The sequence below is a fragment of the Anopheles marshallii genome, chromosome 3 (genome assembly GCF_943734725.1).
Source record: "Anopheles marshallii chromosome 3, idAnoMarsDA_429_01, whole genome shotgun sequence".
In the NCBI taxonomy this organism is placed as follows: Eukaryota; Metazoa; Arthropoda; class Insecta; order Diptera; family Culicidae; genus Anopheles; species Anopheles marshallii.
In genome coordinates, this window is record NC_071327.1 from 18,748,653 (window position 1) to 18,772,956 (window position 24,304).

The following is a 24,304-nucleotide window of genomic DNA, read 5'->3' on the forward strand; positions in this document are numbered from 1 at the left end:
ATCGAATCCCTTTTCGCGAATGTTAAACAGACACTTTTGAATGGTATTAAGCGGACGCTCAGCCTTTGGCACGTATCGCTGACTCGGTGGCTTAACCGGTTCGACTGACAGATCTTTCGGCGGACATTTGGCCACAGATTTAAAGCTTCCGAGCACGGGCGTCCTGTGGCGTTACCCTTTCTTTGCCGTAGCACCCGCAAGGGAATGTTTCCAACATGATGATCGGAAAGCTATCGGACTGCTCCATCATTTTAATTAACTCGTAACATGACGTTACAGCTGTCGAGTGGTTGATGGTTGGGATTTCGGTTATGCAAATGTATTGTGCTGTGTAGTTTTTTTTTTTGGGGGGTTTCGTTTCTGTTTTGCACACAAAACATACCTTTCGCGCATGAATAATGAAACATTTCATTAGCAATGACAGAAAAAAATCTTCATGCAAACTAAATGTTTTTCAAAAATCTTACAATGAAAATGCTGTTTTTAAAAAGGGTGATGTACAAGGATTTACAATAAATTTTTATATGTTGATCCTAACTTACAGGGGTTTACAATAGATAGGATACAGCGAGCACAACTGGCTGAATAGCGTCAGCGAATAAGATAAACGGGAAGTTTGTTAGTGAAATGTCAAATCGGCCAGCCTGTTTACGTACAATCGGATTCAGGAGTTGAGACATAAAATGACATTTTTGATGATAAAATTTAATTGAAACTGATAACTAGCATTTATCATTATTTCTGATATTTTTTTATTCCTATTCTGCACATCATTTGTTTAAAGTTTCGTAAAATTTTGTATATCATATCACAAGCCTGGGCCATTTAGCATTCACTATATTGCGCATGCGATTCCATATTCAGTTTTTGCGATTCAGTAAAGTGTTTCACTATCAATTTTCTCGTTTGTCTTATTCGTAAGTTGTGCTCGCCAGGTCCAATCTGCTGTAAAACCCTGTAACAATGCAGCTTTTGAGCAAACAGTAGCCTTTCTACTTGATGTTCTCGAAGTTAATTCCTGTTGAAGCAGAATTAAACAGATTTAGCAGATTCATGCAATATCACCCGATCGCGTGCATGCATAAAAAGCATCCATCCACGATTCTACCATTCCAAAGCCGTTGATCGGTTTTATGCTCTGCTGCTTCGTAAAATGGATTCGACAATAAGGTTGGCCGGCAGAGTGAAAGAAAAACAATCACGGTACACTTTTTACCATTGATTGAGCAGATTCTTTGGCTCGGTTCGAGCCGGGCAGCTCGAGTTGAAAATCCAATAATCATTAAATCATGGGTGCCCGCGTCATAAAGTTGGTTGTTTTACTTCGCCGGTGACGTCCGGCGGGAAGCGTTCGAGGGACCCCTGTTTTTGTGGTTGAGAAGAATAAATTGCATTTCCCACAGGATCGCCAGGATGATAGGTTAGCGGATGTTGCGGTTTGAACTTTAGCGAGAAGAACGGATCCTTGGTAGGCTTCAAAACCACAAAGCGAGCCAGTGCGAATGCACAGGATTAAATGAATTGTTGCCGCGTTTGTAGGCAGATCGGGGCTTTACATCGTATTGGAGGAGCGTCGAGATGGATTGCTTGCGGCCATCCACCGATACCTGCTCATCGCCGGAGGGATCACGTCACGCACACGCCCCTGCTTACAAACAAAGCCGTAATAAATAAATTGGCTTGATTGTATCTGCTAGCGGGCGAACTGCTGGTAATCGTGAGCGTCCCATGTCTCCGTGCTGGAAAACGAAACAATTTCCCACCAACCATTCAATCTGCGGAATTGGTTTCGACCGGAAAGGGTTCTGGGTTCTTTATGCAACGGACGAGCTCGCAAGGGCTTTAGCAATGACCTCTCCGGGTGATTGGTTTGACATCGAACGTTGTGAGAAAAGGAGGAATTTAGGATCGAATGGAAATGGAGTTTTCATCATTTGAGCTGATTGGATGGCGAGATGCAGCGGACGGATAATGCTTCGGGTTGGGCCGCAAACCATTGCACGAATGTCGATCATGCGAGCTTATTTATTAGGCTTTGTTTCCACCAGTCAAAATGCGATTCTCCCGTCCCGAGCCTTTAACCTTCCTCCGAATGCAGAACCACAGCGACGCACATGAACAATTTAACGAACGACGGCTATGCAGCTTTTAATTTCTCAATCCAAATCCGCTGCACAGTAAGACAAAAAAACAGGTGAATGCATTGTAAATGCATGCAAACGATGTCGCCAATTTAATGTGAAATTCATGGTTTCGGTCGCTTAATTTGATCGATTTCCGATTAACCTCGCGAGTGACTCACCGTGCAAACGGGGCGCTCCGTGCGTCCACTAAAACTAACCGTCCACCTTCCGAACGGCGAACCCGCGGGGCCCTTCCTTTTTGCGGTGCATGATTTAAATATTTGATTTCGGGCCGTAGATAATTGCGCGCAGACCTTCGCTCGTTTCTCACTTTTGCCAATTAGGAAAGGCTCTGTGCTAGCTGCTGCCCCTTTGCGGAGAAAGACGGACCGAACCAGGGATGAATTTTTCGCATTCGTTTCGAACCAAATCCACCGCATTGCACCAATATTGGGACCCTGGCCTTGCCAGCAAAATGCGAGCGAATTGCATAGAAATCAATTTTGGGTTTGGGATTCTGTAGACGCCACACTTTTTATAGCGCCACGTACGAGGACTCTCGAGATTTGCCCACGATCGGAATGGAATGTGCTGGATGTAAACCGTTCGTGCATCACATCGAACAATGCACTTCAGGGGGTGTGTTCGTCTGAAGTCTCAATCGCAAATCGACTGGAGGAAAATACGTCTCACACTAATCAACAACCAATATATGTGTGTACAGGGGAGAAAAAAAAATGGCCAAAAAGTTATTGCAGACAAGCAGGCAGGCAAAATTAGATGATGAGGCTGATATTGAGGCTTCTCAATCGATCGGTTCCAGCGTTCGGGCCAATTGGTCGGCGGACTGGTGGCGGATTGGTGATCTCGTTTGCACCGGGGATCACCGGCGGGGTTTGGTGGTTGGGAGATCGGGGAGTTGCGGCCCGTGGGGGAGGGGGGTTACGAAGGGAAGGGTCTTCGGAATTGGTTTATGCGCAAGCAGTGGCGCTACCTTAAAAGGAAGCGTTGATTGAACCTCTTAATCTTCCAGCGACGAAAACCCGAAACGAAACGCCGATTCGTGCTCCGGTCCGTGGTGTGGTGAAGGGTGCCACCGGGAGGGGTCAAGAGGGAAGGGTTTGTGGGTAAAGGCAGGCGGAAGGTATGGAAAGGAGCTGAGCATTGCTGCGCACGAGTGAAAGACGGCCGGGGCTAATTTTCTGCCTCATTTGGGCGCGTAACTCTTGTGGCGTGCGTGGCCAAATGGGAAGAGCTGGTAGAAGCTTGCAAAATTGACAAGCCAAGCGTGTATGTAAGGTTGGTAAGACCAACATGCGAGACATGTGTACAGGAGAGGGAGAAGAAGGGCACAAGGTGGTGAAGGAAGCGCAACAGTGAAAAAAGAAGTAACGATTAAGAGCAGTACACTGAATGACGCGTTTAGGGAAAAGCTTCGCGCCGGGAATCGGGGAAGGGCAGTGTGCAGGCGGAAAAGTACCAATCGTATCAACTGCCAAACAGAGTTTTTTTTCTTTGGTGATGGTGGAATTGGTAGCAAGGTTTACAGCAACAAAACCTGCCAACCTGTCCGTGCCAAGGCTTTTTGGCATCGAGCAGCAAAAGCTCGCCCCGGCGAATAAAGAGCAAAAATTAACGCCACAACCTTCAGACCGGTGGCTGGAAGTTGAGGCGCGAGCATCAGCGTGTAGATCCTCATCATCATCTTCATTTGGCACTCTGGTCGCTGTTGGGCATACGGGAATTTATCATATACCTTTACTTTCTTTGCGGACGTTTAAGTGCAAGTGCTATACTCATTTGGAGATACTTTTTATTGATAACTCGTGAGGAGATTGGAAGATCTCCAAGTCTTGCACAGACATTGCAGTTGGACAAACAAAAAAACCCCTCCAAAGAACATAGCTCAGTTTTATTTGTATTTCCAAGTAAAGCCTTAAAGACTTCACATCTATCACTTTCCCACCTGTACGAAACAGATTCGGACATCTCGGGCAATTGCTCCAAGCTCCCGCTACATGTCGTTAAAAGGGGACCGTAATGATCTTTTTTCATTATTTTTTTTTTGCTCCAAAGGTTTTATTTTTCCTTCAACTCTTCCCCGGTCCTCACTTTTTTATGGTCGTGTTATATATTTTTCATTCCTCACATCGCGTTCCCACCTTCCACACGCGCGACATTCGGGTGGCGTTTCGATCCCTTAAATGCTTGCCCTTCAGCTTAAAGCCTTCCCGCTTGTCAGACATGCTCGAGCGGTTAATGTGTTTTGTAACGGGCCACCCACAAATTTTCACCTCCGAAAGTATCGAGCACCTCCAGGGAAGAGAAGCCAATCCTTCAGGTGGCAATTACTTCGCCGGTGGTCCGATCCGGAGGGGCACACATCGGCGATGCGAAGAACACGGTTTGTTTTTTGGAAAACTGCACTGTTTAGGGGCGAAACCGAACAGGCGCAGAAAAAGCCATCAAAAATTCTGCAGCTTGCGAATGGTTTGGGTAATTTTTTTTTCACTACCATCTTACAAGCGATGCAGTTGACTTGGTGAACGATTTTCTGCACCATTTAGGTTGAAGTTGTCGTGTGTGTGTTGTTGATATCTTTCCCATCTGGAGAACGACTTCTCTTCATTCCCCGGTCGCCAGATTACATTGCCATAATACAGACATCTTGTCGAATGTCGTACCGAGGGGAAGAATGCACTCATGTTCGCTAACATGTTGAAGGGCGTTGCAACAATTCTTCCAGTCATCATTAAAGTTCGCGTGTGTGCCGAATGTACGCAGGCACGCCATTTAGTTCGCCCGGTGGACCAGCGCAGACCTTCGGAAGATGATCTTGTAAAAGTGCTCTTGCACGAATGTTGGCGAATGTATAACACGAGTTCTTATCGCATTGTACGCCTCCACCGGCTGATAGTTTGGAGAAAGTTAAGGTTCTTATCTTATCCATGTCGATCAAGATTAAGACCGAGGCTAAGTAAGTGAAAGGCACGGCGATTCGTTTGGCACTCATTTGCACTTTAATTAACGCAAATTATCGCTTTTCTTTAGGAAGACGTCTCCAAAACACGTGTTTCCCGTCGACATGTTGTTAAAGAGTTTAATTTTATATAATTATATCGCTATTACTGAACTTTAGGACTCTTTTGGTGGAGTACGCCGGACTGACTATCCAGCTACAGGTTGATAAAGTCAAAGAATGCCCGAAATGGTAGACCTCCAGACCTCTTGAGGCTGTTGTGCCGATAAAGAAAAAGAAGAAGACTCTTTTTTGGGCAAATTGAATGATCAGTTCACTCAATGTCACTCTGGAACACAGTTCAAATTTCAACTAGAGCGTGTCTTGCTTGAAGAGCACTGGACAAAACCATTAGGTCGGATACATCAAGACTGACAATGAAGGTACAGCCAAGCAGAAGCAGAAGTAGAAATGGTGCCCAGCACTACTAACCTTGGTTGGAATATCTGAAAGTACAGAACCCCGAACAGAAATTCAAATTTCAACACTCTCCAAACGTTCAGCACTATCTTTTCGACGAAGGCTCTTACACAGTAAGATTTATGGATTTTGATACGATCGGTCAGATATCTCACCCCGAAAAGCAAAAAAAAAAGTTTGCAAAAACAGAAGAAAAACGGCGACATTGGGCATTTATTTCCCGCATAAATTTTAAAACAGCCAGTGCCGATCTTTCATCGCCACGATCGCACACGGTACAAATCGCAGGGCCTTGCGAGCGATTTTTTTTTTTTTTGTACAGTGACTTTAGCGCGAGCATCATCGTTGGATCTTACGGCGGATGTCGGGAATGTCAGTTTACCATTTCATTAGCTTGACGGCTACGGGTTGACACTAATTAGGCGCGATCGGATCGTTGACTTCTTTTCCCCGCCCGTGCCCCCATTCGGTACCCTTTGCCGGAACGGATGAGCGGGGTTGTCGTGTACTGCATCGCCCATTATCCGGTACAAAAGCCGCATCGAATCCGTAAACCCCGTCCGTGCCTTTCGAATGGCTGTGCACGGATCGGCTGCATTGGCATTAGAAGGGACGACCCGCCCAGGGTGGAAGGTTGATCGGTTATGCATTATGTATCGGCGCTTTGCGCTAGACTATCAGCAAACGGTCGGCCGCATGGCCCCGGTCGGGCTGTCGATTCAGTTGGCTCGAACGCGAACCGGCCCGCCGTTTCGACAGCCTAACAGACAGCGCACTTCAAAACACTTGCAAACAAATTTCATACATTCATTCAACGGATCTCCCTCCCGCTCCCTCGACCTCGGCTTGTAGCGCCCAACTGGTTGTGGGGGCATTTATCTGATACGAATCGACGAGGGAATAATATTTTGCACATCGGGCATCAGGAGTTGTTGGGCACGGGCTTTGTGCTAATCGTACCGCGTCAGCTTTGAACGGAGGCATCCGTCGGTCCAGTTCGAGGTGCCACACCCTGTACACCCATAGCAGCCTCCTCATCTGTTACGGTTCTGTCACTACCGCTGAATGGTACGTCGAAATTCCCTGCGGGCGTATAGAGGGTGGTAACGATTTTGACATTTAACGACATCGCACACGCCACAATCGGAAGGCACATTCGCGGGCGGGTACGATTTAGAATATGTGTTTCAGTTCGCCCGATTAATGCACCCCGTACTGTGAGCGGGTGCGACGTGTCATTAATAATCGTCTAATGGTCCTGTTGGCTAAGCCGCAAGAATAAATTCGCACACCCTCGATCGGTGCAATCGAAATGTACGTGTCGGGTGCACCCCGATGAGCAAGACAATGTGAGCAACGGTACGGTAACCTCCCAGCTTGCAGGGTTTGTTTCCAGCACTCGGCTTCTCGCCCAGCAAACTGGTGACAAGGCGTAGGTTTTATTGTAACGAGCTACGAAAACGTTTGATCGTTAGATTGAATTAATGCGACGCAAGCACACGGGTGTTCCAAAACACACGGGGGGGGGAGGGGGTGAAAGAAACAAAACCCAACGGGAGGAGACCGATTTCCAATCGGCCCCAAATGCGCATAGCGGCAGGTGACAGTAAAGCCTGCCTTTTACTGTCGCATTAGACAGGTCGCGGTCGCACAGGCACACAAGATTGGTGTGTTTGCGTGTGATGGACGGGTACCGGTGTGACGAAAACCTGTCGTACTCGGATTACTGTGTTTTTTTTTCCTTCCCCCCCTCGGACATTCTGTCGGTTGTTACGGGCCCACGAAAAGGCTCCTGGGAGAGCCTATGGTCAACGGCTTCAAACTGGTCGATGACATGAAGCACCTGATCTTCGGGTCCCCACCGCGAAAACGGTCCGCAGTCAAGTGGAGTTGATCTCATTTCTTTGATTGTCTAGATGAAATGTTCGAATAGGCAGATGGGGATTGAATGTGGCACTGTTCCCTGCTTCGCTCTTCTGACCCGTCCGATGCTGCAACGGGCAGCGGGCATGGAAGCGGTGAAAAAACGATGAAATAAAAAGAACGAAAACAGCAACGTGTTGACCTGACATGATCGATAACTACTTGTCGGAGTTACGATTCTCAAAGCTCCTAAGCATGTGAAGCCTTCGCAACCTGTTCAGGGCACCACCAAGGGGCCACCAAAAAGCAGGCGCGTTTCAAAGCGAACACACATCGAGTGTTTCCGTCCACCTTTAGGAGGGGTTTGAATTGCCCAAAAAACAGTGTGTTCCAGTCCCCCCCTTGTGTGCTTTGTTTTTTTGCACACAAACACAAAACAGCACATTTATGACGCTTTACATATCATTTGTATGACATTTTGTCGTATTTTGGCTATTTTGTTCGAAATGTATCACTTATTGAATAATCTAGCGAAAGTTGCCCGGTTTGGAGAAAGTAACACCATGTGCTAATGTGCCGCAGCGAAAAAAAAGGATTACCTGTGAAAAGGTTTCACACGAAAATCTGCATCAATCGTGCCATTTGCTGCCAATCGGAACCGAGAGACTCACACACACACACGAGCTGCACGATGGCAAAAGCGACGAACCTGGTGTGTGCGTATTTTGTTTCCGTTTTATTTTCCGTCCAGCTGGAGGGTGAACTAATTAGTATTTTACGAGCCACCGGGCCACAGTTTTGTTTGACACACCATTCGGCACACGTTGGCCGGACGGTTATGTCTTCGCGGGCTAAATGAGCGAATTCATTAGCAAGGATTCGGGCTACCGTCACCACCACCAGGTGCGGACGTACAAAATCCCCATGGAAACGGCCACCGCCGTCTTTACGCATATATTCGGCACGCCGGGAGATTTACCTTAGGCAAACAAATCTAAAATCCGGTAACGGGGGGGCTAGGATTGGCAAACAACGTGCGATTTCGTTCGTACATTAGCTGTTCGTGACACCGTAAATGATTCCGGCCCAAACCGTTGCCGGATGTCGTATATCTGTGGTTTGTTTGATCGTGCACAGCATGTTACTGGGCGTAAGGTTGTATGGAACAGCATTGTAAATATAACAAAGCGTTAGATTTGAACAGAAGCAGAAGTTTTAGTGTCAATAATCAGGAAAAAAAAGGTAAGACAAAGTGCTTGAAAATATGATTTTGGTTTTGAACATGAGAAAACCAAGAAATTAGATTTAAAATCTCGTTAGAACTAATCTTCGTCAATTCGTATCATTATAAAAATAGTTACATTTTCAAGTTTACCTGTAAAAAGCGAATAAACATTGTAAATTATTTGAACGATCGGTGAACACGGGAAAGACAAACACCACTCGACGTGTACCAAGTGCTCTCGACGGATGTCAATGTCAAGATGGGGAGAGGGGTACGAAAAAAGAGGCTGAAACACCTGTCCAGCTCTGTTCCAGCGTTGTGCATCCTTGTCACAACAAACAAGGCCACTACCTCGACAGCAATGTTCACAATTTCTAGCGAACATTCGAGGAATGTTTGCAGCCCGTTGCTCAACAGCGAGCAGTTTTGTTTATAATGAACGTCCGAATTTTTTGGCCCACAACACTCAGCACTCCACCGGACCGAGGGCCGGTGGAAACTAATAAATTCAATAAGTTTATCTTGCACTCAATATCTCTTTTGCTCCCCTCCCATAACAGTTGAGGAAGGGGAGGGAGGGGGGGGGGAGTTGAAACAAGCCCAATGTTTTGGGCCGCCGGGTTTTCACAACCCTCCTCGAGGGCAATCATCACGTTCACTGCGCGACTACTTCCCATCCTGCAATCGACACGATCGCATCGATCGAACGCTTCCAATCGATCGTTCGCAAGAAGCAACGGAAAACCCTGCGACTCATTATTCGTTTCGTTCGTTGAATGATCCAACCACCTGAGACTCCTCAAGAGCGAAGACTTTAGGTCGCTTTTCTTCTACCGAACACTTACCAGCCTGAGCTTCATCCACCTAGACCCAGTGTGCTACGCGAGTTTGCCTCGTTGCCTCGGTGCCTCTCGATTGGTATCGGTTGTGCGATTTTTATCGATTATTAGTCGCAGCTTATTAACTCTCGCATAAATTACGCCTCGAAATGAGTCTATCGGCATCGGAGTGCGCGAGAGTGGCTGTGAAGCGCTGTTACGATCGGCCGTCCGCATGGGACAGGCAGGTGCCGGGAAAGCCACCCCATACATCGTACTTGTAGCGTTTTGTCTTCGGGTGTCCGCTTCATTCCGCTAGCCTCACACGAAAGGCACTGGCTCGGTCATAAGGCACCCGATGCCACCGCCGCCGTCTGTATCGCTGCAAATGCAGAATTGATTCGAGCTCGAATAAACAAGCAGTATCGCATCGTTTGTGTGCGCCAATTCGCCGTGCTTATGTCACCTTCAGGCGACCTCGTCCTGTCGGTAACGGTCGCGCGGCCTAGGTTCACACCGCACGCAGCCAATTACGAGAAAGCGCAAGAAAATTTGCATTTCGGGCTCGTAAATTAGACGCAAATATTCGCCCCGGCGATCAATATGGCGGGTCGGAATGGTTTTGGATTTTTGGATCGGTTTTGTGTGATCACGCACGATCGTATGTTGTGTGTTCAGGTTTGTATTATGAAAAACCACCACCAGTGCGAAGGAAATGACATAAATGAGAATAGTAGCAGCAACAGCATGCGAGCTTTAGTGTGGCATAACATTAGCCAAAAACAGACCACATGTGAACAGGTTGAACCATCTACAGTGGGGAAAATTTTCGATCAGCAATGGTGAATAACGTTCCCGTTTTGTAATGCCATCAAAATTCAGTTACCCCTTCGCCAGCTTTTGATTAACAAGCGAACTCGAATATCTATCATCGCTCATGTTGTGAGGTTTCGAACAGGTGAAAAAAGATCTAATTAAATTTACATCTGATAAATTCCAATCGCAGCCACAAATCTCTTGCCGGGACGAGTTCTGTTGCCTACTCAAGTTTCTCATTCCATGGGAATCAGCTCGGACGAAACACATGAAGAAAAGGTATGAGAAATAGACCTCGCATAGGTATGTTGCTGGAGGGCAATGCCTCATAAATTTTGATGTAACAAAATTCGATTCAATCGATTTATCGAGCAAGAAGAGTTTTATTCACAAACATGACAAATTTTTGAACTCTTGCATTTATACCATAGGGTTGGGGTGTAAGAATACTTCAGGCTTAGCACAATAATTCATAATGTCAGTCTTATTTTTTTAATTAATTTCCGAAAGTTCTTTTCGCTTCATCTACCAGTCACGCGTGGCTCGTGGATGCGTGATTTTGTGTTCATGCAACATCACACAAGCGAAGATCGCCTAAGTTCATGCAACGTAGCTTGTGTAGCGTTGCTAGCAAAATTTTGTTCGCTTAGGGGTGGATTTTAAATAAACTTATCTCATGCTTTTGCGAATAATATGATAACAATAAATGTTTTGCATGTTATTATCCACCGTTCCAAACCGTGTACAAACAAACAAAAAACCACTGCTGTAGGATCATCACAAAAATAAAACAAAATTTATGTCACACCCAAAGCTGTAAATTAAAACTTTCATGATTATCGCCACCATTCCTTTCATCGATGCCGGGTGTTAACAGCGGCTTGCAAAAACCGTAAAGCTAACAAATGGTCACTATTCTACGCAATGTGTTTAATGACCGAACGACCCCGAACCGGTAAGTCTTCGGCACGCAGCATAAGCAAGCAAAACTATCCCGTTGCCAGCAGAGGAATATATTTCGCCATTTTACCATACCGGCGGAACATTTTGCGCTATCTTTTGGTACGTTTCATACAAAAACTGTGCGAAAGTCATCACTAAAGCGATCGTTCCAGCTTCTTGAACGCTTCAACCGAGAGGCACTTAGGAGCGTTCGTTTTCTTTTGTGAGCTTTTGGGGGGTTTGTTCAATATTTGCGCGCCCGGAACATAAGTGGCCGCGTGCGCGAGTGCGATACTCATCCGCCGGGAGGTGGGGGAGGTCAAACCGGTCGGCCAGTGCGGATCGGTCGTAAAACCGTTTCATCCGTTATTGTCACATCATCCAGGCCGCAAATCCGTCTTGCGCTTCTCCCCCATGGCCCATTGATGGCGGTGTTGGTCTTGCGAAGCGAAAAAGTTCGGGTTTTTTATCGTTCATAAACATTGGCGTTCTTGCACACCGGGGTCACAAGCCACAACACGCTTTTTTGGGGTTGCATCGAGGTTGCATATTCATTAAAATGTTTGTGAATTGAAGGTAGGGATAAGTAATCCGGGGCTTATGCATGATAGCCTTACCGCCGGTTTGTGGTGCAAGCGACTGAACCTCAAGCAAACACAACTCAACCGCCTAATCGTAAATCATATCAACAAGATCTTGCTTTTTCTTTTACGCGTGTCATTAATTTAAATAAACCATTAGCCGTTTCATGAGAAATTCTTGAAGGATTATTTATCTTAATTCTTCTCAAGCATCCTCGATAAAGGATTATTGAACATTCAATCCTCAGTTTAATTTATTTGGATGAAGGCAGTGTACCGTGGAGGCAACCTAGGTCCTCCTATGATTTGATTGTTTGTGGACGATATCTCCTCAGAATTGCATTTTTAGCATCTTTATGTGAGCTGAGAAATTGATAGATTGACTTCCTTTAGATTCGGTCTTGGACTTAAAAATCGTTGGTGTACCCGTAGTCTCCAAGTTGCCTGTGACGTCTGGAGCTGCAGTATTTTTCTTACAATATAAATTAATTAGTGCCAATTAGCGAAAGTAAACGAATGGAAAAAGTGCTAAGATCTATTCTAAGATAAGTTGTTTTTAGATTCCTCAGATGACCAACCATCTCTGAGTTCCACATTGGACATTGAAAACATCAGAAATTCGCCCCAACTAACTCAAACTCAAACTATATATTTGAATCGAGAAGTAGAAGCTTCAGAATTGCCAAATAAAGCCAACTGTAACTCTTTACTAATTCTTAACAGAAGGCATTACACCTTCAGAGCTCAACACACTAAACTAACATAAAGCATTAATTACGCGGCCAATGTCGTAACACTGTCATGTAAAGAATAGAAGACCTGCATAGCATACGTAGTTTTTGAAGAGTCCTGAGAAACTCTGAAACAAACTCATTAAATCTTTATTCCTTGAACTTTAAACTCAATCGCTTTTATATATAACCATACTCATAATTTTAACAAAACCAGAGAAGAAAGAAAACGACCAACAAATGATGTCCTAAACACATTTCCCCAGCATAGCACTTCCTGCCCATAGTCTGCCATAAACTGAAGCAAATAAATTATTTCCCGATGAAACTGAAACCTTTCAGCCACGGAAAGCGGCCAGCGCCCTGACAGGATGGGGCCCAACTCCGACGGCAGGTTGTGGTCGGTTGAATTATTGTAAACCGCCTGTAAAACATCACGAAAATTGCGTCCGGTCGTTGCCGTGCGCGACGCGTGTACAATTTCATCGCATGGTAATAACTTACGCCGCGCAACTCATCGCGTCCACACGTGAGATGCGCGGTGCAAGAGCTTTGCGAGAATGTTGCTCTTTCATCTTCCTATGCTTTCCCCTAGGTTGGCTTTCGTCTTCGCTCCGTGCTTCTTTCCAACCTAGGAGTTATTTAATATCTTCTGGTACCGTAAGCATGTCATCCCGTGACTTCCCATTCATGCGCTCACCATTCAACTTGACGTTCGGAGTTCGGCGGCCGTTTCGCCTTCTCCCTCCCCACGAACCCTCTCCGGCCCAATGATCAGGAACATGATCAAGTGTCGGCAGTTTTGTACGGCAAAAGGAAGGAACACAGAAAAAGGGAAGATCGCCACGTGAGCCACCCGAAACGAACGCATAAGCAAGCACCGAAATGTGTACTTCACGCATTCAAAAATCGCAGTGTTGATGAACATACGGTCGAGAGGGCGAAGGATTGGATGCTCTTTTCCCCCAACACCACCTCACCGGCGGACCTGACTCGTAATTGTGAAGGGCGACCCGGTTTTTGCGTTGCGCCACGGTCTGATACATTTCTTAATTTGTTGAAATGTAATATATTTTAATGGTCCGATCCATTGAACCGTTTTATTATTTATGATGTTGTTTATGCTCAATTAGACCATATATATAAATATGGAGAAAACGACGCTCGGGCCATCGACGGTTCACCACCTTCCGTCTACCGCGCCCGATCCATTCTTTCCCTGCGTCGAAACCGTTTCGGAGCGGTTTTGCGTTTGGTAAATTCAATTTTGTAGCCCTTACGTTACTCGAGAAAGAGGGGAGTGGGGGGACCACTCGGGTAGGAGATGTACTTGGCAGCATTGGCAGAATGAGATCCCTCCCACATGGTACACCCTGCAGCGCCTCTCTGCTCTGTCCGCGTTCCACGCACGCTGTGACAAGGAAGGGAGGCTTTAGGATTATTGAAGCCCCCCTATCGAGACAATTTCGAGGAGCAGACTAGCTTTGAAAGGTTGAAGAAAACAGTGGTGTTAAAGTAGAGCGTGTATCGTTTTTTTTTTTTGCTTGTCTTGCCTTCTTCACGTCCGAGCGCCCCCAAAAACCTTGTCCCGGGCAACGAAAGGCAACGGAAGGGGGGAAATGAAGGAAGGGATGTTTTCGCACAAACAGGAATGATTTATTGATTCCCATGTGAGGCAGCCAGAAAAACGCACCGAAACGCCAGGAAGACGGGTACCATCCGTACAACGTCTAGGGGGGGATGTACCGCGAAATGGTTGGAGCGCCATGGAAACCTGCGGAGACTTCGAAACTAGATCGCTTGTTTAGATAGGGCACATCGCACACCGGTGTAAACCTCTCCCGTGTCCGCGCTGCGGATAGATCGTGGGGCCTCGCGCAAGAGGCGAAATGAATTTATTGCCGGCGGGACCTTGCCGGGACTTAAAGACTTTAGGCTGTTGAAGCAATCCGGACGAAGGAGATCGTCATCGTAAAAGGAAACCAACCGCCCCGATGGGTTGTGGGCACGTTTGTTTGTTTAGCGCACCAGTGGGCTCCCGCTAATAGGCTCCTTTTCATATTTTTTTTTGTTCTTCCCCCACGCCGCACTGCGACTTTGCAAATGGTTTTCCCGAGATCATAAATCACTTTCCTAAGCCCTGTGCGCAGGGTGGGCGTTGTTGGTCCTTGTTCCAGTTAGCGTCTTGGCGTTGTGGTGGCTTATTAAAATATTTGAACCGTGCATTAGCGCAGCATAGTAATAGGCGATTAGCAGTCGTTGAGAAAAACGCAAAAAAAAAACAGATCGTTTAACGTGAATCTGATGTCGAACGATGACTGTTTTGCTACAATGTGTTGTATTACAATCTTGGTGTGCTGCTTGAGGGTGGAAAACCCCGGGCGAGAAACAATGGTTGGCTGTCATCGCGCCGTCGTACATGATTGACAAATTGATTTGTCCTTTGTGGTATCCAAATTTGGGCAATTGCTTCATTGTGCAGCGACAAATCAAAATGCCACGGGTGCATACGTGGGGACAACGTCGCGTTGAAGCGTACTGCGGTAGGAGTCCTTAGTTAAAATTCTCTCTGTTTTTCCTCACCTCAAGACGTTTTCTTTCCACCTGCTGCAGGAGGATAAAATTCCCCTTTGCAACGAGTAGTATCGAAACTGAGACGAAATCCAACGGCAATGACAAATAAAACCGATAAACCTGCACCTGAAGCAGTGTGGTGTTCCTTTTCCTGGCCGCGCAAAAAAAAACAACAACCGAATCGAACAACCTTGTTACAGGCGTCAATTTGTCATCCGGGCGGCAACATTTTTGTCAACCTTTTTGTCCACCGGCACGGAGCAACAGCAACATCAATTTCGTCATCGTTTTTTTTTTTGTTGTTTTGTTTCATTTTTGTTCCGTCGGAGACAGGGAAAAACGGATGAAAACTTGTGTTTTACCCTTTGCGGCGCGTATGCGTGCTGTCAGCGCGAATACCGCTTCTTGGCGCGGGCACCCCGGATCCCGTGTCCTTCGCCGCCATGACGAGTTGCTTCCTTTTTCGCTCGGTTTCACCAAAACCTTTACCGCGCTGTCAACAGTGCTACGGTTTGCAGCGTGGAGGAGCCCACGAAACTTCTGGGAAGATTAATGACGCGCCCGAACCATGCGGTGGCCATGCGCTTCGGGCGCCGTCGGAATTCTTTCACCCCAGTCCGGTCGGCCGCTTGGTGCAGCAGGCGACGGAAGACATAAATAAAGCCCCCGGGTTTCCCGGCGCAATTGGTGGTTTTGAAATGCATTGCCAGCACGCCGTGACAGCCCAACCGAATGCCCTTTAATATGGTCATTTATTCCGCTGTGTGTGTACCGCTCTTTTTGTAGTACTATTTTGTTGGAGGGAGGGGGGGGGGGGGGGCGGGGGACAAGAACAACGGGACGATGAAGAGACACCTTTGACAGCAAGAAAAAAAGCATTGACAGCAGCGTCGAAATGATTTGTTTTCCGAACATTTGTGGCATCGTTGCACATGCGTTTATGTCTCCTGACAAAAGAGGGAATTGGTATGCAACCGCATTGCAATGCGAATGTTTTTGGGTAAATATTTTTACTTTGTTGTGATCCGGTTGAGGGATTGTGTTTGGCCGTATATGAAAATTCTTCTGCATTCTCTGGTAGGGCCGGTGCTGTAGCTTGTTAATCAGGCAAGTAATTGGTACAAATTGATTGCAGTACTTGAGGAGGATTTATTGGGGTGACATCTACGAATTATGAACTAAATTGGTTACTAACCCTGAAATTAGCTTTGGGGAATGGTGGCCTTTCACTGTTCGGAGATGAAAATTTCTCCAATCTAGTGTAAATTGTACTTTAGATTAAGATTCAAATAAGTTTAAGCAATATGTCCTGACCGTTATTGGTGAAAAAAAAAAACATTTTGATCAGTCTTTGCAATCAAATGCTGGTTGAGCATATATTTATGAAATTAATCGAAATTTGTGTTATCAGAAAAATTTATGAATCTCAGAGGATTCTTCAATCTTGGAGGATCTCTGTGAATCAAAAAATTGTTAAGGAATCTTTGAGGATTTATGAATTTTTGGAGAGACGATTCCTGATTTTAATGCCTTCTTTATAAAAAGTCATATGAATTACTCTTCTCAAAAAAGAAATTTTTCTGATTTACTCTGTAGTATATTTCCTTTAATTTGTTAATTTGTTTGTTAATAATAATAAACAATAATTTGTTGATAAATTAATTAATAAAACATGACACCGAGCGGTTGAAGATCGTTAAAATGTCCTCATCAATAAGGAACGTAGCCTCTTGACTCATCTTTTATTGTGATTGCTGCGGGTAGTATAAATCACGCGAATTGCTCATTACAATTGCAACTGCACTCACGTCCTCGAAGATACGCTTGCATGGTAATAAAATAAATCTCCATAAAGTGCGCCTCCCCATCTCATCATCTTACAAACTTACATCTTACTTATGGCACACTGGCTATAAAGCTGCTAACACTTTACGTAGACCCTGCGCCGAACAATGCAACGGTGAACTTTCGCACTGCAGTCTAACAGTAGCTTGGCGAAGAGGTGGTTTGCACTTTATTTTATTCCGTACCCTGACTAACTAACGGAGGTTAAACAGCCGTTCGCATGGAAGAATGTGCCGTAGTCACAGTCGAAGGTAACGTACGCTCTGCTGCGTGCTGTTTTGAGAACGCAGCACGAGAAGGCCATCAACGAAAGCAAACTTGAGCTAAGGTGAGGAATGCGCATCGTTTTGCACTGCGAAACACGCATGATGAGCGTAAAAAGATGCGATCGAACTGATGAATTTGAATATACTTCAAGTACGGAACACATAAACATACTAAGTACCAACTGAACACACCGTTTTAGTACAAACCAATGGAAGACATATTGTTTCGATTAAATTAAAAAAAAAAAAGATTTAAAATATCATCGTAATTGTATTTTTGCATACAAACTACCACAAGTCTACAACAAAAAAACGTCGATTGCATTCCGCACACAAGATGGATCACTCTGCTACTCTCACTTTCATTCACTCCTTGTTTTGCTCAGCAGGGTTATGATGGGTTGCTTGGATGATCGTGTTGGTAAGGAGACGATTGCGTACATTTCTTTTCGCACGTTCTTTTAGCGATAAAAAAAAAACTGCGGAGTTTGCTACACCGAAATGGGCACACTAAGACACTTTTGTTCCGATGCATCATCACCACCATCAAACAACCACGACGAGACACTGCACTTGCACTTTTTACGCCGTATTGTTTTTTTTTTTTCTGCGCGAGCGTCGAGTTTTGTATCGGCTCGCGTACGCCCGGAGATCACGCAAACTTGTCATGTCATCAGGGGGTCATCTTCTCCGTGGATAAAGCAACAAAGGAAAAAAAACACACTTGAATATCACACCACCATCGTCACACATACCCACACAAACACACATGCAGATAGCGGTAAACACTAGCACAAATTCCTGGACACAGGACAAACGGGTAATCATACGGCATTCCGTCGCTGCCGTCGATTATGTAAAACGACAGAAGACTACAAGCGACGAACCCGACGTGGCCCGTTGCAGGTCAAACCCCCCATCAGCGAGCTCGCACCCATTCCGCACCCACGTTCCGCGTTCTCGTTCACTCACCTGTTCTCTGAAGATGCGCTTGAAACCGTCGATCGTGTGTTTGTCTTCGCCGAGGATCGCGCTGAGCTCGGAAATCAGCAACCAGCGGCGCTTATCACGTCGCACCTCCAGCTCCATCGCGCTGACGGATGGTTTTCTTGGCTCGGCGGGTGTATTACCCGACGGTGTCACTGCATCACCACCACCACCACCGAATCCATTCACCAACCCCGCCGCTATCGGATCGAACGGAACAAGCTCGGTGGAGTTTTTCTTCTGCTGCATGCCACCGTCACCACCGGTATCGGCCGTTACTGTACTAGCGCGGCTGCCCGTCGATGAGCCGGTTTCACTTTCGTTCGAGTGCAACGAGCTACGGCGCACGTTCGGAAATATGCCACCATCCGACGGGGCATGGGCAGAACTGTGCATATCCTGCAGATAGCTGTCGTTCTGGCGCAGAACGAATATGAACGGATTTTCCTCGTGCGGACGACCACTTTCACTTTCATTCGGTACAATTTTTTCCGCGGAAACGATCGCGGCCGTGGTCGATTGCTGCGGTAGCTCGTCGGAAAAGGACACTTTTTTCGGTTGCTTCTGCCCGGGCTGGGGTGAGGGCGTACGGGAGCTACCACCTCCCGTCGGCTCACTTTCGCTTTCACCGGTGGCCACGGGTGATGTGGGCCGGCTACGAGAATGGGGATGGGACCCTTCCATCGTGGATGAGGGCTACGCAATTGGGCACTTTTTGCAAAATTGTTACAATTTGTCGGAATACTTTGTGGAGAAATTCAACCAGAAACAAGTTTGATAATTAAATACTACTGCAGTAATTCTTCGTGGCTTAGGCACTGTGTTATTTACACCGAATTCCTTCTTTTAGTTAAAAGAAATCATTAGCAATAATTTATAGATAAAACACGGTTAAGTGAAGCTCATTCGACACAAAAGATTTAAACGGTTGTTGTGCCCTTTTTAAGCGACGAACCCTGATGAAAGCAGGACACACGGGATTGTATTGTTGGGGCAACCTAATTTAAGGTAATAAATATTTCACATATACATAACAAAATTCACAATGCTAAAATAAATCCACCAAAAACACGCACAATAGCAATGACACACAAAACTGGGACACTGGCACTGGGAAGGCCCAGGAACAGCGGGATACGGGCCGTCGGAAGTACGGCCAGTCTTCGGACACTCGCGGGCACACTAGCGCGGTCAGGACGCGAAACGAAACGAACGCACGCCGGATCGAGCTGAAACTGAACTGTGACACCGAGTGGAACTCAGCGCCGTACGCAGCCAATCGCACGAGCCAGACTTGCGCGTGCAGACACCGGTGGATCTGGCGGTCGTGCATGAACAGCCACGATTCGGGCGCACAGCTTCGTCCGCTGTTTTGGTCTCTTTTTCGCTTCTTCATTTTCCGGTGGAGCAGCGGATGAACGCAACCCGTGGCGCTTGCGGTTGAAACACCGGTGAGTTCCCGCGACGACTGTTGGGGGGCCCGAACCGGTGTCGATGTTCGCGAGCATGCCCTGCAGTTGATCCAATTCACCCGAACCGCTGCGCGTTCGTTTGCGTTTGTGGTGACGGTTCGGAGCTCTGAATGGTCCACATTTGATCTGATTAGCCCAAGAGATGAGCCATTGACTTCAAACCCACTCAACAATAAAGGGGAGGTTGAAATATAATTGAAAGAACGAGTTGTTTAACTTTTTTGTCATGCAAACTGATTAAAGTTAAACACAAAAAACATGACTACCGAAAGCGAAAAATACAAATATAAGTTAACACAACCGTTTTACGGAACATTGGCCGTATTTATGATGATAAATTGTACACCAAACTTCACTGGATGTTTGCATAATTTTTCAAACAGCTCGCACTGAGGGCTTAGATACCGTGTAAGTGATAATTATAAATTGAATCCAATTATCTCTCCACCAGGAGCGCGAAATGTATGTGACTTGGGTTGGTTGCGAGACCCACAACACCATCCACGGCGCCTTCAGTCAAACCCCTTTATTAAATCCTTCAACCAGCGGGAGAAGCCCGACTTAAGCCTGTTCTTTTCAATATGTATTGCCGCTTTTGCACCGGCTTGTGCGCTCAGAATGACGGTGCGATTCAGTCAGGCGGGAATAATTTTCATTACAAGTTTGGCCAAGAAAAGCGCACCATACAGTTGCAGCCCAAAACTCCGGAGTCAGCCTTCGCCATTGCGCGATGACTTCATTATCGGCACGAGCTTAATCAACCTCCGGCGAAGGTTGCGACCCTTTCAAGAGCACGGGAAGCTTTCACAGGTCAGCGTGCGGGGTTTATCAACCGTGCGTGTGGGGTTTTGTGTCAGGCTTTACGGTAGCCATCGTACCATGGGAACGGATGCGCCGCATTAAGGTTCTAGCGGGACCGTTAAAGGGGGCAGTTTCGGAGACGACCTCCTGTTTTTGTGACGAAAACCACCCCTCGATCGATTGATTTTTTCCGACTCAATCGGAATAACCGAACGTGAACATAACCTTGGGCAAATTGCATGGAACCAATGAAGGGGGATGTAACGATGGGATGATTAAGATGGCCAATTTTCGTGGTGATGCGCTTGTCTTGGTTTTTTTTGTGGAATTTACACTGAGATGATTGAAATTGTTTGAGGAATGTTTGCCCTTTTTTGCTGTTGTATCTTAGGCATGGTTGATTTAGAAAGACTCTTCACTGTTGGTTTGTTTTTTGCTAATGTTTGTCTGGTGACATTCCGCAATCTTATTGACCTTAGTTTTTGTTGTTGGCTATCAACATGAGATTTAGAAATAAAATAGGTAGCAATTCAAGTAATTATGATCTCAAAATTATTCTTATCAAAACTTTATCGAATTATCGAAAATCGAAAGAAGCAAGAAAATCCCCAGTTTTTTCATCCCTATAAATCACAAACAATATATTTGTCTATTTTAAACACAATCGTAAATTCTAGTTTGCAGAACAACAAATCGCCAATTCAATGTCTTCCCAAAAATAAAAAATTAAACCTTCGCCGCCTGTCATACCGATTGATTTGTTTTCTGTTTTTTTTTTATGCACCATTCCGTCTTTGTGTGTAATGTGTTCCTGTTGATTTGACGCCATTTTTCATTGCGTATCTGGGGCACGATAAATTTGCATCACCCGTGGCGATGAATTTTGTGACGGAGCGAGATACGGCCAGGTTTGTCGTCGTTTTGCCTTGCGCCGGCGGAACCGTATGGCCCAACTGGTACCGACCCGTTTGAAGCCCGTGGGCAGTGTAATTTTTCACCATCGCGCAAAGATTCGTCACCTTCACGGGGAATGGTTCAATATCTTACCATCGATCGCAACGATGCGAATTGGGAGTTTCGATCGGATACAATGGTTGCTTTTTTTTCCTCCTCGCAACAACAGTTTGTGAACGGATTCGTGATGGCCAGCAAGATGGTGTCCTTCCGTTAAGGATGCGTTTATGCGAATATTAAGATAAATCGATGTTGATTTTTCTGTTGACGTTGACTATTTTTAGGTGGGATTGAAAGAATAAAGAGTATTTTTAAACCAGATCTGTTTTCTTTTGTTTCCTACTTAATGTAGGAAGTTAATAAAAATCAATACCAATTACGCATTAATGTTTTTTAAATTGAAATCTGCCCGTGCGTTGCAGTCTCTTACAAATAAGTAAAAACAACAACACAAGGGCTGATCGCAAACAAAACAACACCGTCCGAACCAATCGGCCGCGGCGTTACGTCGTTTCAATTAAATCGAGTAAATCAACTGGCCGATAGCCATCAGCAGCAGCAGCTTGGCTGTGAACGCGAAAAACTTAAAGTCCTTTAACCGGCTGTCCTCCTAGCCGGACCGGAACGATCCAGAAAGCACGACCAGCGAGCCAAGATCGGGTAAAGGTTTATGGCTAAAGAGCCTTCAGAATTACCCAGCCACTGGTCGCAACCGTGTGACTAGCTACCGGAAGTGAATGTTCGCCGTCTAGAAGCTTCTGTTCTGTTCAGGGCTTCGTCTTGCGATGATTCATTCAAAGATTGGTTGTAAATATGAAGATGTGGTAGAATTTTATTTTAATTATATTTCTTCAGATAAACAACACGGAATAGATTTATTTCGACCACCTTAAAGAGATTTCTAGGAACATTCAGTAGCCATTCGTAGTGGCATGTTATGGAAGTCCCTATCCAAGCATCCTTCATCTACCGCGAACAGATTATTGAATTTCGCAACAAAACAACCAAACACCATTACTGCCTCGCGTTAAAATAAAGCTGCTCAGTGGCGCCTTCAGTTGCCTGCAGCTGGTCCAGTCCAAAAACGAAGGAACACCAGGAATAACTAGTACAACACCAACCGAACAAAAAATGGTTTCGTGTATCCCGTAAGGTATGAAGTTGCAGTGTGAGGTTTTTGTGTTTTTGTTGCCTCCACAGAACATAAGAGGTGGTCCCACGGGTAGCATTCCCCAAGTACGAAGCATCATAAAGTTGTGCACCGTACAATCAGTGCCGGCGCGAGCGCGTTCGACGGCAAAGTTCGCGCCGCCAACGATGTGTAGTTTATTTTGGCTCAAATTTACATCATTATATCAATCACTTCAATTACCGACGATCGAGCAGGGTCGGTGGGCTCGTCAACGACCAGCAGTGTGACATTCTTTGCGAGAGGGGGACATCTCTTGTTTTTTTTATTCTTCGCATTATGCCCTTTCTTGCCTTGGGAGTTTATTTTGTAAGGCTTTTTCAGGGGGAAACTTGAAATGGTGTCCAGCAACGGTGCCGTTACGGTGGGTGCGTGTGTGTGCCATACCGCGAAGGATGTTATCGTGATCCCATTACTCCGACGTTAATGGGTTTCGCTCGGGGGATGTTGTGATATTTGTGCTTGTCCACTCTTTTTTTTTTGGCGCAAGAAAAGTTTGGTGGTGGAGTTGGCTTTTTTTTTGGCAAAATTAAAATCCCACACCATGTTTTCCGCATGGTGGTGGGTAGCTAATAAATTGACTGTACTACACGGTGGAGAGGTTGAAAGTAATAACATTCAATTATCGATACGCAGAAATCGATCTGACCGTGTGCAGTTTTTTCCACTTTTGCTTGTAATTTGCTACTAATTTTTGGCGCGTATCGTTGGAATGCAATTACGATTTCAATCGAAAATCAAACTCGCCACATGAGTGTAGTGTACGCGTTCATGCGTCATCACCAGGTCGGCCTTTCCAATCCAATTAATCGACGGAGTCTCCCGTGTCAAGCGACGAACGGCATAAATTGCTGCAACAAGGGCAAGCATCCAACCATCAGAACCAGTTAATCTGTTTCAGCTAATCTCTGTTAAACCACCGAAAGAAAAAAAAAACAATCCCTTCCATTCTCATCTTCCGGTTAAAGCACTCTCTGCTCTCTGCACGGTGAAATGAAGTAAAACGCGCAGAAGAAACGAACCCCACAGAAACAAAACAACATCACAACCAAAACAAAGATACACTCCCCAACGCAGCCCAAAGTCAGCTGGGCAGCGCGTGTGCTCCAATCCGAATCCGTGTGTGTGTGTGTGTTTCGGTGTAGATTTTTCGTCGGATGAAGGAAATTAGTACCACTTTGTTTCGTTAACGATGATTAGTTCATTCATTACGTACGGATCGATAATCGTTCGGGAAGGATCAGCGTTGTTTTGCCGCTTGCAAATGAGTCGGCAACCGTGTACGGGGAGCGCGTCAGCAATTTATCAAAAAATCACGCCGTGCGAAAACACACCTCGTGCATCATCAACAAACGGCAGCATCTCCGGCCCGTAAAACATCATTACGATCCCCCCCCAAAACCCCGGTGCTGCAGCATAAATAATGAGCAAAGAGTCACTCTTCATTTCGGTCAAGCTGATCTCTGTGTGTTTCTTCATTTTTCGCCGAGGCTCTCAGATATTGGATGGATAACATCTTGACAGCAAGCCCAATTGTGTGGCCCCCTTTGTGGTCAGTTTCAACATCTTTCAGTCTCATCCTCGCCATAAAGACGATGACTGTGATCTATGGAATCCAAGCCATCCTCGGCGAGATCTACGAGGATCATAAAAGCAAGTTCCACAGCGGGAGCAAAAG

General features: G+C 45.8%; 1 protein-coding gene across 1 annotated transcript in view; it reads right to left on the reverse strand.

The window, feature by feature from the left end:
* The window catches only part of LOC128716342 (uncharacterized), a 64,651-nt gene extending 45,757 nt beyond the window's left edge, over window positions 1-18,894 (reverse strand). The window contains exon 1 of the mRNA XM_053811261.1: window positions 18,196-18,894. Coding sequence (XP_053667236.1) covers window positions 18,196-18,894 — 699 coding nt within the window. The remainder of the gene's footprint in view (window positions 1-18,195) is intronic.
* Window positions 18,895-24,304: the final 5,410 nt, after the last annotated feature.